Here is a 14,997-nt window from a genome sequence, read left to right on the forward strand (position 1 = left end):
AGCAGTTAAATGTACATAGGTTTGCTACTTTAACTTAACCCTTTCGAGGCGGAGCCTCCAGATGACAGAAGTAACTGATGGACGGTTGACGAATATTTCGACAAACACATATCTTCGTAATGAATGTTCAATAAACAGGAAACCGAATAAAAAAAATAAAAAAAAAAAACACGGAATCTTTTTGGCTTTAATCTCCAAGCATCCACCTCACATCTGCCGTCATCGCCAGGTAGTAGACTCTTGACGTTATTGTCTTGTCGCCAGGCAGATTGTTAAAAGACACAACAAAAGCCCATGTGTTTTTCAAGGCTTTATAAGTTAAAGGGCTCCGTCTTTCAAGTTCTAAACAAGCGTCATTTCTATGCAGCAAATTTGGCTCTGGAAGGTAGAAAGGGATTAGAGCTTTGTTTGTCCTGTGTTTTCCATTTAGCAACAGACGGGGAAGTGGGAGGGGAAGGATAAGGGGGGAGGAAGCCTTTCTGTATAGCATTATTCGAGAGTGCTTTTCACGGCACCTGTGTCGCACAGGTAGCTACAGTCTTCGTGGTAGGGGAGAGGCATGGATGAAATGTAATATGCACTTGCAGGGAGGGAGTTCGGCTGCACAAATCATTCTCTTGTTACCGGTATAAGGGGGAATGTTTTTTTTTATTGGGAGCTGCTTCGTTTATATTACGTTGCTTTAAAGTTGGTTTTACAAAAGGTTAACTTTAAAGATATAATATATCAAAAACAGCAAAAACAAAAGAGAACCACGCTTTACGCGGCCACACGCAGACCCTATTCCACGTGTGGTGTTCCGTATAGTAACAGATATCCCCTGAGATATCTGTTAAGCAACAGACGAACTTTAGCCTAACTTTAATAATCGGTAACTAGAGGAGGGCTTAATAGGCTTACGATTCACTAAAATGATAGAAGGTCAGACACCTTTAAACGACATATTTATTCATTGAAAAGAACTTCGCTTGTGGCATAGCTGCCACCAAACATGAGCACTTCACTGTACAAGACACAAAAAAGATATACAAAAGATTTTGTACTTACATATCAGCCGTTTTCACACTATATCACTCATACCTGCGGCCTTACACACGCTATTTCACTCTTTATCGCCACATCCCGACACATGGACAAATTTGTGGTACACCACACTAAAAAATTAATATTATGTGCTTCCTTGGTGTAACAAAGGCTTTGGGGGGTGATAAATGAGTTTTCCTGGCTTTTCTTGGATGGATGGCTAAGAACAACTTGGATATTCTTTGATATCCTATGGATGCTTCTATGGCGTCAGTTCTGCCGACCATGTGGTCTGGATTTCCACATGGGATGAGGGACACAAAACTCGCTATTTTGCTGAATTTTCACTGGGATCCTTAAATGCACTTGTGGACACAATATCCCACTTGGTCACACACACTTAGGCCTGTGTTTACTGTAACAGGACCTTAGATCCCTTTTCCCTTTATGTATCCTTTGTTGCTGGCACAGGTGGCCATTCTCACACTGGATTTTACCAGCAACTTCCAAGCTGACCTGCTCTCAGGTGGGTCTGTAATACAAGTGAGCTTGACTAGCAAGCTCAGAACACAATAGGCCATCTGAAAGTCTCCTCTGTGACGTCACAGCCTTGACGGCTTCTCATTGGCCAGCTGGAGTCCTTTGAGATCTTTCCTTGTCTTTGGGAGAGTTGCCACTTTCTCCCACCAGATGGCAGAGTTATCAATTGCTTAAAAAGCATAAACAAAAGTGTTTTTTTCAGCTTTTCTGGCTTAGTTATGCCAGATAATTGCAAATGAGTTTACTTTTAATAAATTAGGCATTATTTTACCTATGGGTGAGTGTTATCTCTGATTTTCAGTAAAGAATAAAAGATTTAGTAAACATGTGATTTGGAGCACATGGTTTTTGTTCTCCAAAATGACTACTGTTAGCCTAACAATGGTTGGTTCTTTATAAATAAAGCATTTCTACCCCTCCCATGAGTGACAACTGGTTGGTAAACATGACCCATGATTCTAATTGGGGGTGGGGGGTATAAGTTTCTGGGAAAATAGCTCTCACAAGCTTTCCCTGATGCCAACCTAATGGCCCTTGTACTTAGGTTAGCCTGTGGTTATTTGTGTGTGGGCATGTATGCCCAATGCTGATTGGTCATGCATATCCCGGCCCCTCGGGAAAAAGAAAAAGGATTCGAGAAGCGATTCGTTTTTCTTTACCCTCACTAACCTTAAACACTATCATGCAAACACACACAAAAATAAATATTCACGGCTATATAAAATTAAATTACACATATGCTGTTAGAAGAAACATTTGAAATGATCTTGCATATTGACATTAATATACTCCTGTAATAGACATGTTGAAAATTACCATACTTGAAATATACATCTACATTGATGCACTCTTGGAAATATACATATTAAAAATATTTGTAATACATTGAGGACAGAGTTTCTGCCTCCTATTCCATTCCTATCCCTATGAAAGTTCTTGGGTGTCTTGAGTCATGACTACCCATTATGATAAAGAATTTATATAGATGTACATATATATATATATAAAAGATACTTTGGTCACCGTACGTAATTTGTAAGACTGTTTGTTCTCTTTGCCTTGAAGGGAATGGATTACTCTACCCTTTCAGCACTTAGTCCAAGGAGACACATTTATAAAAAGAAGCCCTTGAACACTGTTCTTGTGTACCTAAGTCTGCATACACACATTGGACTTTCTTTATACGTAGGTTCGGATATCACTTGTCTATGCGCACTATGGGTATGTCCTGGTTTTCATGGTTGTTAATTTCCGCTCAGTAATCTTGGGGGGTGACAACCACTATTCGGACACTCCCCATGCTTCCTGTGCCTCAGGGGGCATGGTGGATAGTTCCCAACATCTTGCTTGCGATGTATCGCTCTTCACCCCTAAGCCTGTGTGTTCTGGGATGGTGGCACACTTGTGATGGATCACTGCACACTATCACTTGCCCCATTACTTACACAATTTGGCTGTGTTGGTGGTGAATTCCCATGTTTGGCTTTGGCTGTACCTTGGTTGTGTCGACATTTACCTTTGGCCTACTCAAACATGGTGGTAGTGGAGATGTGTACTAATTTTGTTTTGGCATTTTTTAGCTCTGAGATATATTTCTTACCATACCCTCAAATAGGACAACATAAATGTGAAATACTCTAAATATAGGATATATTAGAACATTGAAAGTATATAAAATGCACAAAAATGAAATATAGGTCCCATATACTATTTACAACTGTTGTTCAGTATTCAGACAGAGCTGAACCCCATCCACAACTTTGCTTAGCATTTTTGAGGCACTTTGGATGCTAAATCGGGATGTAATAGTTTGAGCTTGTCGATGTACAGGTTGTATACTTTGGGACTACATCTCCATATCTTCATGTTATTTACATGTTGATTACTTATATTTCTACCATTGACACAATGTATAACATTAAAAATATTACATGTTACTTGACTAATAGAAATTATTAATGGGTACTACACTGTTACGATTATCCCTAACCAGTTCCTTTTCTATAGACACACTGTCGTCCCTGTTACAGAATGGAACATTTATTAATCTATGGGGATTTACTTTACCCTCGCCACCATTACTTCCTACGAGAGCACCGTTGGCTAGTTTCCCGTGGGTGGGGTGTATGGCATTATGGCATCTACATCCTCCCATTGTTGAGGTGACTGACGTTTGTTGGTCTCTGGCTGTTGCTGGGTAAACCACCGTACCTCATCTAACGCCTTGAGAATCACGTCCATGCCCCTGGGACTGAGGTGAACCAGGTCAGGCCTTTTGTAACTGCCATACCCCATGGTTTCCTCAAATAAGGACATATTTAATTCTTGACCCTGGTGAGTAAACTTGGAAGAAACATCAAGCACTCTTATATTACCTTTGTTCTCCAGTGAGGTAATTTTACCTAGGAGAGAATCATACCCTGCCCAGAACTTAGCTCTATTTTCCTTAGCTAGTCTGGGAATTGGTGGAGGTGTCAGAATGATTATTTTCTTGGCACCTTTCCTCTTAAGAACCCCTACTATGCACTCGAGGTTCCGCAGCACTCTGTCGCTGTCTTCCCCTCGGAGCATGTCATTTGTTGCAATCATCAACACTACTTTATCGTGCACACTTTTAGTACGACGGAGTTCACTGAGCAGCTGGCTAGAGGATTGTCCCGACTTACATAGCCCTACATAGTATCTACCGTCATAGTCCCTTTGGACTGGGTAACCAAACTTGTTTTGAGCTAGCCTAGACAACATTGAATCTCCAATGGCTTGATGAGCCTTAATGATTGGATGATGATTACACTGGGTTGAACATGGTGGGCTTAATCTAGGTTCGGCATCGCCCCTCCCCACTTCAGGACGTTGCCTATCTAGTTTCCCTGACTGTGGCTTTCGGAATGCACCTCAGCTATATGCTCTGTGGACCCGAGAGGTCTTAACGAACTCCTACCCTGGGGTTCTATACCCTTTCTTGGTCCTTTACCTTTTTTCCCGCTGATGGGTTCCTTAAACCTATTCTTATCCCTACACCTGTACTGGTTACTGTACGCTTTATCGGGATCTGATGGACCACTTGTGTCATCCTTCCCACGACTCACGTACGTCTGGTTGACGTGAGGGGTGGTTCTCCCATATGGAAGTCGTGCATGCCTTGTGCTATCCCTCTCAGGGTTTTGTGGTGCCTGAACACTTTCATACCTGAGTATGGAATTGGCCACTGCCTGTAAAGAGGTAAAGGGGGCTAGGACCAGCTGATCCCTTAAGCTACGTGGCAGCTGTTGGATGACATGTGTAAAAATCTGGTGATCTGCAATTTCTGGTAAGGCCAGTCTAAACATCTTCACCTGTTTCCAAAAATATTTATGCATTGATCTATGTAGGTTAGGGTTATATTTGCCATTAAGGGCTTTTGATAATGAGGAAGCCCTCCACCCATCACCTTGAAAATACTTCAGGAACTGTTTCTTAAAGTTCACATACGATCGGAACTTGTGTTCGTTCCTTTCGAACCACTGGCGTGCCTCGTCCCGCAGACTATACGACACTATTTTAAGTGCATCTTCTAGATCTATTTCTAGAAGATCAAGATCCCTCTCAAATTCTTGTAAGAAATCAGAGGCCAGATTATTTCCCTGACCGCTAAACGTGGGCAGTTGTTTTAGGTCTGCGAACCTAACCCTGGGTGCACTTTTACCCCTTCTTCGGTTTTTCCTTTTCCGTTGGCTTCGGAATTCTGTGTCCGAACCTCCGGATGAGGATTCCGAGAAGTTATGTGAAACATGGTACCTTTGGGGGGAGGAATACCCACTACTATGATCTGACATTGGACCTCTGCTAGTGACTTCGGGAACCTTGTGCAAGTGGTTGGTGGCTCCGACGGCAGACTCTTTACTTGGGTGAGGACTTGGCTTGGTGCATGGGTTTACCGGAGCAGGTGATTTAGTAATGTACCTCTCCAACCCCTCTAGGCATGCCAAAATTTTCGTGAGGGCTGCACTATCTTTAGCCTGTTCGGTTGCCCGATCCTCCTCACTATTGTCTGATAGCGGAAGGGCGGGCTGCGGAACACTGTGACCCTCGGAGATGCTATTGTGCGAACTAGGTTCTTCAAACATACAGTTCTGCATCTCCCTCCTCAATCGCTCAAGAATTCTATCTTCTATGGTGATGGCACTATCACTGCGGGCAATTTCCCTGCAAGTGTTCTCCAGGGCATCTAACCTGCCTAGGAGTTGTGCTACGGTGGTCTGGTTGTCTGTGCCATTTACCCCTTGCACTATTTCCCTCAATTCATTTACTTGTTCAGATAGCTGGACATAGTCCCTATTGGCCTGTTTTTCCAGCTCGTTACATCTGATTTCTATGTTATTGATCCGGTCAGTATTTGAAGATACCGACCTAACCAATGCTTCGGAAGTTTTTGTCGTTACGTTGTGGATGGAGTCCAGTCTGGCCTGGAACTCCATACGAACAGCCTCCAGTTTCCTATGCATCTCTGCTGATGCCTGAATGATCTTCCTTCCCTGACTGTCAAGCTTTTGTCCCTGACTATCAATCTTTTGCCCCTGACTATCAATTTTTTGCCCTTGGTCTTTGAGCATGGCAATAATTAAGGCTAGTTGGGAGTCTCCACTACCACTGGGGGATGACATATGGCCGGCTGGCCGTTCTAGTGACTTTGACCTTGTATCCATTGTAGTGAATCTGCTACCTCTGAGTCTCATAATCTCGTATAAGGGGGAATGGTTTTTTTTTTTATTGGGAGCTGCTTCGTTTATATTACGTTGCTTTAAAGTTGGTTTTACAAAAGGTTAACTTTAAAGATATAATATATCAAAACAGCAAAAACAAAAGAGAACCACGCTTTACGCGGCCACACGCAGACCCTATTCCACGTGTGGTGTTCCGTATAGTAACAGATATCCCCTGAGATATCTGTTAAGCAACAGACGAACTTTAGCCTAACTTTAATAATCGGTAACTAGAGGAGGGCTTAATAGGCTTACGATTCACTAAAATGATAGAAGGTCAGACACCTTTAAACGACATATTTATTCATTGAAAAGAACTTCGCTTGTGGCATAGCTGCCACCAAACATGAGCACTTCACTGTACAAGACACAAAAAAGATATACAAAAGATTTTGTACTTACATATCAGCCGTTTTCACACTATATCACTCATACCTGCGGCCTTACACACGCTATTTCACTCTTTATCGCCACATCCCGACACATGGACAAATTTGTGGTACACCACACTAAAAAATTAATATTATGTGCTTCCTTGGTGTAACAAAGGCTTTGGGGGGTGATAAATGAGTTTTCCTGGCTTTTCTTGGATGGATGGCTAAGAACAACTTGGATATTCTTTGATATCCTATGGATGCTTCTATGGCGTCAGTTCTGCCGACCATGTGGTCTGGATTTCCACATGGGATGAGGGACACAAAACTCGCTATTTTGCTGAATTTTCACTGGGATCCTTAAATGCACTTGTGGACACAATATCCCACTTGGTCACACACACTTAGGCCTGTGTTTACTGTAACAGGACCTTAGATCCCTTTTCCCTTTATGTATCCTTTGTTGCTGGCACAGGTGGCCATTCTCACACTGGATTTTACCAGTGTAAAATGTACTGGTCAGTTGTCATAAACATTCTCCTTGACCTTGAGTTTTCTTCTTCTTTACTATTTGTATTATCGTTTTGATACTATGTATTCGCCATTACATAACTTGGGGCAATCAGCGACAAGTGGTAGTTTGCCCAGATCGATGAGAGCTACCGGATGGGAGCTAGCCAAACTTTGAGAAAGATATATATGAAGACCCAGGGGGAAAAACGATGAATGTCGATTTTTCGCCCATTTTGAGATTACAGCGCCATCTGATAGCTCAGAAGCTGTACTATAAGAATGAGAATGGCCTTGGTTGGGAAACGGTGAGAAGTGCCTGAAAAACGCATTATTATTTTGGCATATATTGACGTATTTATGAATAGAAAAATCTTGTTTTTCATTTCCTGGCAAATCGTCTCGAATGAACATTCATCGTTTTTCCCCCTGGCCCTTCATATATATACTTGAAATTCCTCTGTCTGTTGCTTCCAAAAATGGGTACACATTGACATGTTTACCTTACCGAAGGAAAGCCTTGGAAATTCTGAATAAAACATCCCTCATTGGCATTTATTGCGTTATTACAACTTTTTTAAAAAAACATTTTCCAACATGTTACATTTTGCTTAAAATGAGCCCCTTCCTTGGGGAATTTCCATGCATGACGAATATTTTGTGATCCGCCTCGAAAGGGTTAATATAAAAAGAAATAAGTAAATCAGCTTCATTTCATAAGTAAATTAAAATGTTGCAGATATTTCTGTGTTCTCATATATATTGAATCAGGAAGTGGATATATCATTGAAATTCAGCTCTATACTTATGTTTTGGTTTGGTGTGTACATCTCTACTATTATAAGGGTCATTGAATTTTCGCTACGTGCAAAAATGCAGAATGTGAAAAAGGATATAATTTTTAGGATCCTTCAAAAAATCGGCATCCCCAAAGCATCCCCAAAAATAAAATATGAATGAATTTTATCTGTGAAGTAACATGAAGTGAACATCTTTTTGCAAAATATTACCGAATTATATCAGATGCATGCAAAACACAGCAAATGAGGCTCTGTGTTTGTGTGCCCATTTTTTTTTTAAAAACGATATGAATATCGAGTAACATTTCCTTCCTCACCCTTCCCATCTCTACCACTGTCAGTTAGATCACACTAACAAGAGCTGCAACATGATATCAGACCTTTGCTTTCCTTTTGTTGCACTCAAGCTTGCTCGAGTATTTCCTGCTATTTTCAGAATGAAGAAGAAATCATAACACCTTGTACATTGCCCCTCCCTCACTTGGATGGGTGCCTTTGGATAACTGAATATTTTAAATAGAGAAGAGGGATCGAGGGCCACATTTTGAATAGTCTCTTAATTTTAATGAAAAAATAACAAACTTCTTTTGTTTTACATAGGACACTGTATTCGTGAATGAGTGCCCGAAAACAGATTTCTTTGCATAATTAAATACATCCAGACTTTCTACATACACAACTGAACAAGCCATCACTTTACAGCCATTTTTCTATGGTCCAAAAGAAGAAAATTAACTGCAGATTTTTTTTTTTTTACCATTTTTGTCAGTTTTTATTTATCGTGAATTTGTGTCCTTTCAAAAATATATATCCTGTATTAGAGTACTGCAACAAGTGTTTTTCGCTTGAGCGGCAAATAGTTCCCTCGGGCAACGCTAGATGGCATGCAGAACGAGCGGAATATCGTCAAACTCTCGGACCTTATTAGTACACGAATTTTCGTCATTTGTCTAATATAATAGATCCTCAAATATGGATAGTGAAGTAAAAGACAAAGTGAAATTGAAAAATAAGTGAACGTAGTCATCATCTTCATTTTAAAATGCAGTTTTGTGTATCTTACCGAGATATGTGAAAATGAAATAGATGATTATCGGCTGAAACAACCAAGGCTGACATTTTATGTTTCTACGTTTATTGTCACATTAAAATGATGTGGATTGAATGTTATAACTACATTTTATTATTTTGCAGAATATGATCATTTTCGGTAAGTGAACAATGATGTACATGTATTTGTTGCACTGTGATACGATATTTGTAATTGCTCAGGCAGGTCTGTTAGTATTTGTATCCATATTACGTTTCAGCCGAATATTGAATTCTTTTATATGTATTGTATTTGAGCCTTACATGATAATATGCGGAATTATGATTTAGAATTGTAATTGCATGGAGTGGTTTCCTTCCATGTATGGGTTTTAGGTTGACAGTACTGCTTATTAGGCTCTGAAATACGGGATTCAATCATTCCACTACCAGTCCAGTATGATCGAGCGTGGGAGATTCGATCGAATATTTTCATCATAAAAAAAGGGAAAGATTATGGAACTTTTGATTGATGTGAAACGTGACCACATCTTCAGTAGAGGTTGAAAGATGATAAAGTGGAGACCAAGCTGTAATGTAAAAATCAAGGAAAATTTTATGACATTTTACTAAGTTGAAACCATCAACATTGAATATATAATGCGGGAAAATATAGAATCCGGAATTGAAAATTCAGTAGAGTGGAAATCAAAAGTAAGGGTTGAGATTTGTGTTTGCATGAAATAATTTAAACTTGGATATTTCAGGTGCTGTGGGTGGAATTGCTCACCACCCAATTCAGTCTGTGATGAACGATGGTGCATCCACTCGAGGTCTAGTCACAAGTGTTGGTCGTGGCCTGGTGGGTGTCTTCACGAAGCCCTTAAGCGGGGCAGCCGAGCTGGTGGCACTCACGGGCCAGGGACTTCTGCATGGTGCTGGGTGGAGCAATATGCCAAAGGTATGTAGTAGTAGTTGCAGATTCACAAGTAGTCTTAATTCATGGTAAGTCAGAATGCATATGATTGAATAAAGATCATAGTTTTGCATTGTGCAAAGGAAGCTTTCATGTTGAAATTCATATTGTTACAGAGAAACTTAGTACTCAAGTTTTCCGTGAAACTGTTTTCAGTTTGTCCTATTAATTTTGGTGGTCACTGCCACCATCCTTGCTGGAACTTGTTTCTGTTGTTTTTAGTTCCTCAGTAGTCACTAGGTGCACTGGTGTCACCTGTCTGTTTACATCCATGTCGTCTCTGCCTTTAACCGGTGTTAATTGCTGCAGTAGGGGAATCAGTTCAGTTCGAGTTGGAAGTGCATTACGGCATGTGTTTCCTTGATTTTGGTGTCTATGAGTGTTTGCCCTTTATGTTTGACATGTACATTTTCAATATAGGGCAACCTAAAAAAAAACGTTTTGCGGAAAATGTGAGTACTAAGTTTCTCTGTAATTAATTTACTACTGCATCTCTCATTTCCCAAACTATTAATTCACATTGTTTGTTATTTGTTATCTTTGAATGTTAATGGATGATTTCAAATACTGGAAATGATTATTATTATTAGTAGTATTATTACTATTTAACAACTATGTGTAAATTCTGCATTACGCATATTATTAAATTATATAACATTTCTTCTGGTCTCGAAAAACCTAAAACAGCAGTTATGGACCTTGATGCACTGACCACACATCACCCAGTTAGAATTTACTTGACAGTTCCGTTCCTTCAAAGGGCTGTTATGACATGTGGGTTGTATAACACCTTAATGGTGACAGTGTCAACGAAACAGACAATGACTTCCTTGGGAATATTTGTGATCAAAGATAAGCATTGATATAAAAGATAAAGTTATCCACTGTTCATCACATCATGTTGTAAAGGCACACAGGAAGTTGAAAAGTCAGGTCCCACATATTCTTGATCACTGCCATAGATGTGTGCTCAGCACTATTCTCTAGCTGCATTTACGCTAAAGGGGAAAAGGAGGGGGGGGGGGTGTCAAGTTGGATGAAAGATCTGTTCCTTCAGATTGCAACCTTGTTATATTTGTGATTACAAATCTATTTTGTAATTTCTATCCAGAAATTCAGGACACTATTAAACTGGATAATATTTTATTTTGTCATCAGAAAATTGAGCCATAATCATTTTTAACTCATAGTATTGTATGTATTTTGTGAAACACTGAAGCATCTACACCTGAAGATGTGGTTTTCTCTCTCTCTCTCTCTCTCTCTCTCTCTCTCTCTCTCTCTCTCTCTCTCTCTCTCTCTCTCTCTCTCTCTCCCTCTCTCCCTCTCTCCCTCTCCCTCCCTCCCTCCCTCCCTCCCTCCTCTCTCTCTCTCTCTCTCTCTCTCTCTCTCTCTCTCTCTCTCTCTCTCTCTCTCTCTCTCCCTCCCTCCCTCCCTCTCTGTGCACGCATGTAAGTGTGTGTACGTACGTACACATTGAAATATGCTACTGTGCAGAATGACATAATAAATTAATGTATCATTGAATAGTTCAAAATCCACATTTCATTTATCAAAATTCAGGAACATTTGCAACCAACTTGATGTTAATGTGTTGCATATTATTTCACTAGAGTTTATAACCAGCAAAGATATGAAAGTAGAAAAGTGTCAAAAAACTTAAATGGATGTCAGAACTGGAAACTGTTTTTCTTTTGCAAACTTATGGGCTTGAACTCGCATATTTTATTTCCTTTTTTCCTGTTGCAGGCAAGAAAGCAGCCTGTAGATGAGCATTCCATGTGTGGTGCAAACTCAAAGTTGAAGTACATGTGGAAATTCCTGCAAGAAAACTCTTCGGCTGGCAACACGTTGCTGTGCGTAACAGAAGCCTCCTGTCTCTCTCCCTCTGGGAATTACCAAGGGGTAGCTCTGCTTCTTACCTCAGAGGTAAGTTTCTATAAAATTATTTCCACTGGGGAAGGACCAATTAGTAACCTCGTGATTAACCTATGAAAATAGGATACATGGTGTGTTTTTACCCTTTAAAAATATACTTTGAATTTGGAAGTGTCCCTCACACAACTGGGGTACTTGATTTATACCTTTATATACAGATGATAACAAAATAACATTGCTTTAGTGGCCAAACATGTTGAGTGCTTGATCACAATCTCACCAGTAACATACCAACATTCGAGACCTGGTACAGGCATGAGTATTTTTGTTATTTTATGTTAAACACATTTTCCATTTATCTGCAGGATTGTATGCAATTTGATAACACAATTTACATGTTGTGTATATATGTACATTGGAATGCCAACTATATGTTTCTCAGGATATCGAGGAAAGGAAAAATGACAACTTAAAATGCAAGAATATGTAAAATCGGAGTTGCAAAACTTAAGAACATTTTTGCCTTCAAAACTAAAATAATACTAAGGTTTTCAAGTTCCAGAAATCTGGATTGAAGGTGTTAAAGGTGCAGTGTATATGAAGTTGATTCTAATATTGTTTGTCTCCTCGTAGGCTGTAATCATAGTAAGTACAGAAGATGATCAACAGCAGCACATTCTTTCTCTGTCAGAACTTGAACATCTGGACCGTGGATCCAACCCTGCACTTCTCCACCTCAGTTATCAGCAGCAGAACACCCTGACTGAGGTATTTCTTCCATTTTTAGTATTATTATGCTATTATTTATTTTTTAAAAAATCAATTGAAGCAGGATAAATGTGTGTCCATGAATGAGAAAATAACATAACAGTTGGCCTGAAAAGTTCGTAGGCTGACTCATAGATGGCGTTACTAGAATTAAATCCATGTGATTTTTACTTAGTACTAACCTTCAAAAGATACGTGTATAAATTTCACAGCTGCCGGATAATTAGTTCGTGAGATATAGCATTGTGAGTGAAGCAGCTTTTGTTATTGTGAAAAAATGGATAAAAAAGAATTTCGTGTGTTAATAAAGCATTGCTTTTTGGCGAAAAAAAATACTGTTGAAGCCAAGGCTTGGCTTGATAAACATTATTCGGACTCTGCACCAGGAAAATCAACCGTTGAGAAGTGGTTTGCTAAATTTAAACGAGGCGAAATGAGCATCGAAGACGATGCACGCAGTGGATGCCCCAAAGAGGCTGTTACCGACGAAAACATCAAAAAAGTCCACAAAATAATTTTAAATGATCGTAAAGTGAAGTTGATCGAGATAGCTGAGACTTTAAAAATATCAAAGGAACGTGTTGGACATATTGTGCATGAATATTTGAACATGCGAAAGCTGTGTGCAAAATGGGTGCCGCGCGTGCTCACAATCGATCAAAAGCAAGAACGTTTTGATGATTCGGAGCAATGTTTAGCGATATTCAACCGTAATAAACACAAATTTTTCCGTCGATATATTACAATGGATGAAACATGGCTCCATAACTACACTCCAGATTCCAATCGACAGTCAGCCGAGTGGACTGCATGTGATGAACCGAATCCAAAGCGTGGAAAGACGCAACAGTCGGCTGGCAAGGTTATGGCATCAGTATTCTGGGATGCGCATGGTATTATATTCATCGATTACCTCAAAAAGGGCCAGACCATCAACAGCGATTATTACATAGCGTTGTTGGAGCGTTCAAAGGATGAAATCACGAAAAAACGGCCCCATTTGAAGAAGAAAAAAGTGCTGTTTCATCAAGACAATGCACCGTGTCACAAATCAATGAAAACGATGGCAAAATTATATGAAATAGACTACGCATTGCTTCCCCATCCACCATATTCTCCAGATCTGGCCCCCAGTGACTTTTTCCTGTTTGCAGACCTTAAAAGAATGCTCGCTGGAAAGAAATTTCGCACTGATGAAGAGGTAATCGCTGAAACTGAGGCCTATTTTGAGGCTAAAGAGAAATCGTACTATAAAAATGGCATCAAAAAATTGTATGACCGCTATAATTGTTGTATCGCCCTCGAAGGCAACTATATTGAATAATAAAATCGAATTTTGTCAAAAAAATATTTTTTACTATGTTAGCCTATGAACTTTTCAGCCCAACTGTTATTTGGTTATATTTATATTTGTGGCATGAAAATCTCTTAGATTTATATTCTGAACCATATGCCTAGTTGCCTTTTTGGTTTTTTCTCTTCTATGAGGGCTGATCAACGAAGAGTGAGACTATTTTTTTTTTGCACAGCATCCTGTATCGTTACATGTTTGTGATGTGCATATTGGACAAGAGTGGGGTTTCATTCATAATACTCAGAAATGGCAGCTCCATCGGGTCCTTTGTTTGGCAGCAACGCTCTTTGTTATAGGCACTGTGTGCATTTCGCATAACACGCAATGGAGGTGAGGTGCAGTATGCAGCAATGAAGTGGACACATGTCGTGAGGTGCTACGTCTCTTTGGTGATGGAGGTGATGTTTTTCTGGAATCAGTTATCACCCATGATGAGTCATGGGTTCACCACCACAATCCAGAAGTAAAACAAGACAGCACAGTATGGAAATCGCCAGGGTCTCCAACACCGAAAAAGGCAAAAGTTGTTCCATCTGCAGGTAAGGTGATGCTGATCGCTTTCTTTGATTGTAAGGGAATAGTGTAGCACACACACTACCATTACAGCAGAATACTAAATGCCAGTATTGGCGACACTGAGGAGGCACATTGCAAAGAAACGACCACAACTTCATCGGTATGGGTGGCAACTTCATCATGACAATGCACGACCTCATGTGGCAAATCATGGCACGGCATACGTATTTGGCGAAATTCAACATCACCTGTGTACCACATCCACTACAGACGTTTGACTTTTTTCTGTTTCCTGTACTCAAGTCAAAGCTATGGGGCCCTCGTTTTGCAGACACTCAAGCAGTGCTGAAGAAATGTGAGGCGATTCTCAAGGGTCTTGCAAAGAATGACTTACATCATGTGTTTTCGGACTAGTACAAACATTGTCATAAGTACATTCAAGTCTGGGAAATACTACTTTGAAAGATATCATGTAACCTTTCTACCA

The 14,997-nt window shown here is 40.0% G+C and overlaps 1 protein-coding gene across 1 annotated transcript in view; it reads left to right on the plus strand.

Moving 5' to 3' along the window:
- The window catches only part of Vps13B (vacuolar protein sorting 13B), a 136,110-nt gene that overhangs the window by 117,342 nt on the left and 3,771 nt on the right, over positions 1-14,997 (plus strand). Inside the window, exons 47-49 of the mRNA XM_083126671.1 lie at positions 9,786-9,979; positions 11,744-11,923; positions 12,506-12,640. Of these exons, the coding sequence (XP_082982797.1) occupies positions 9,786-9,979; positions 11,744-11,923; positions 12,506-12,640 (509 nt within the window). The remainder of the gene's footprint in view (positions 1-9,785; positions 9,980-11,743; positions 11,924-12,505; positions 12,641-14,997) is intronic.

The sequence above is a fragment of the Lepisma saccharinum genome, chromosome 8, assembly GCF_977018435.1.
Source record: "Lepisma saccharinum chromosome 8, izLepSacc3.1, whole genome shotgun sequence".
Lineage (NCBI taxonomy): Eukaryota > Metazoa > Arthropoda > Insecta > Zygentoma > Lepismatidae > Lepisma > Lepisma saccharinum.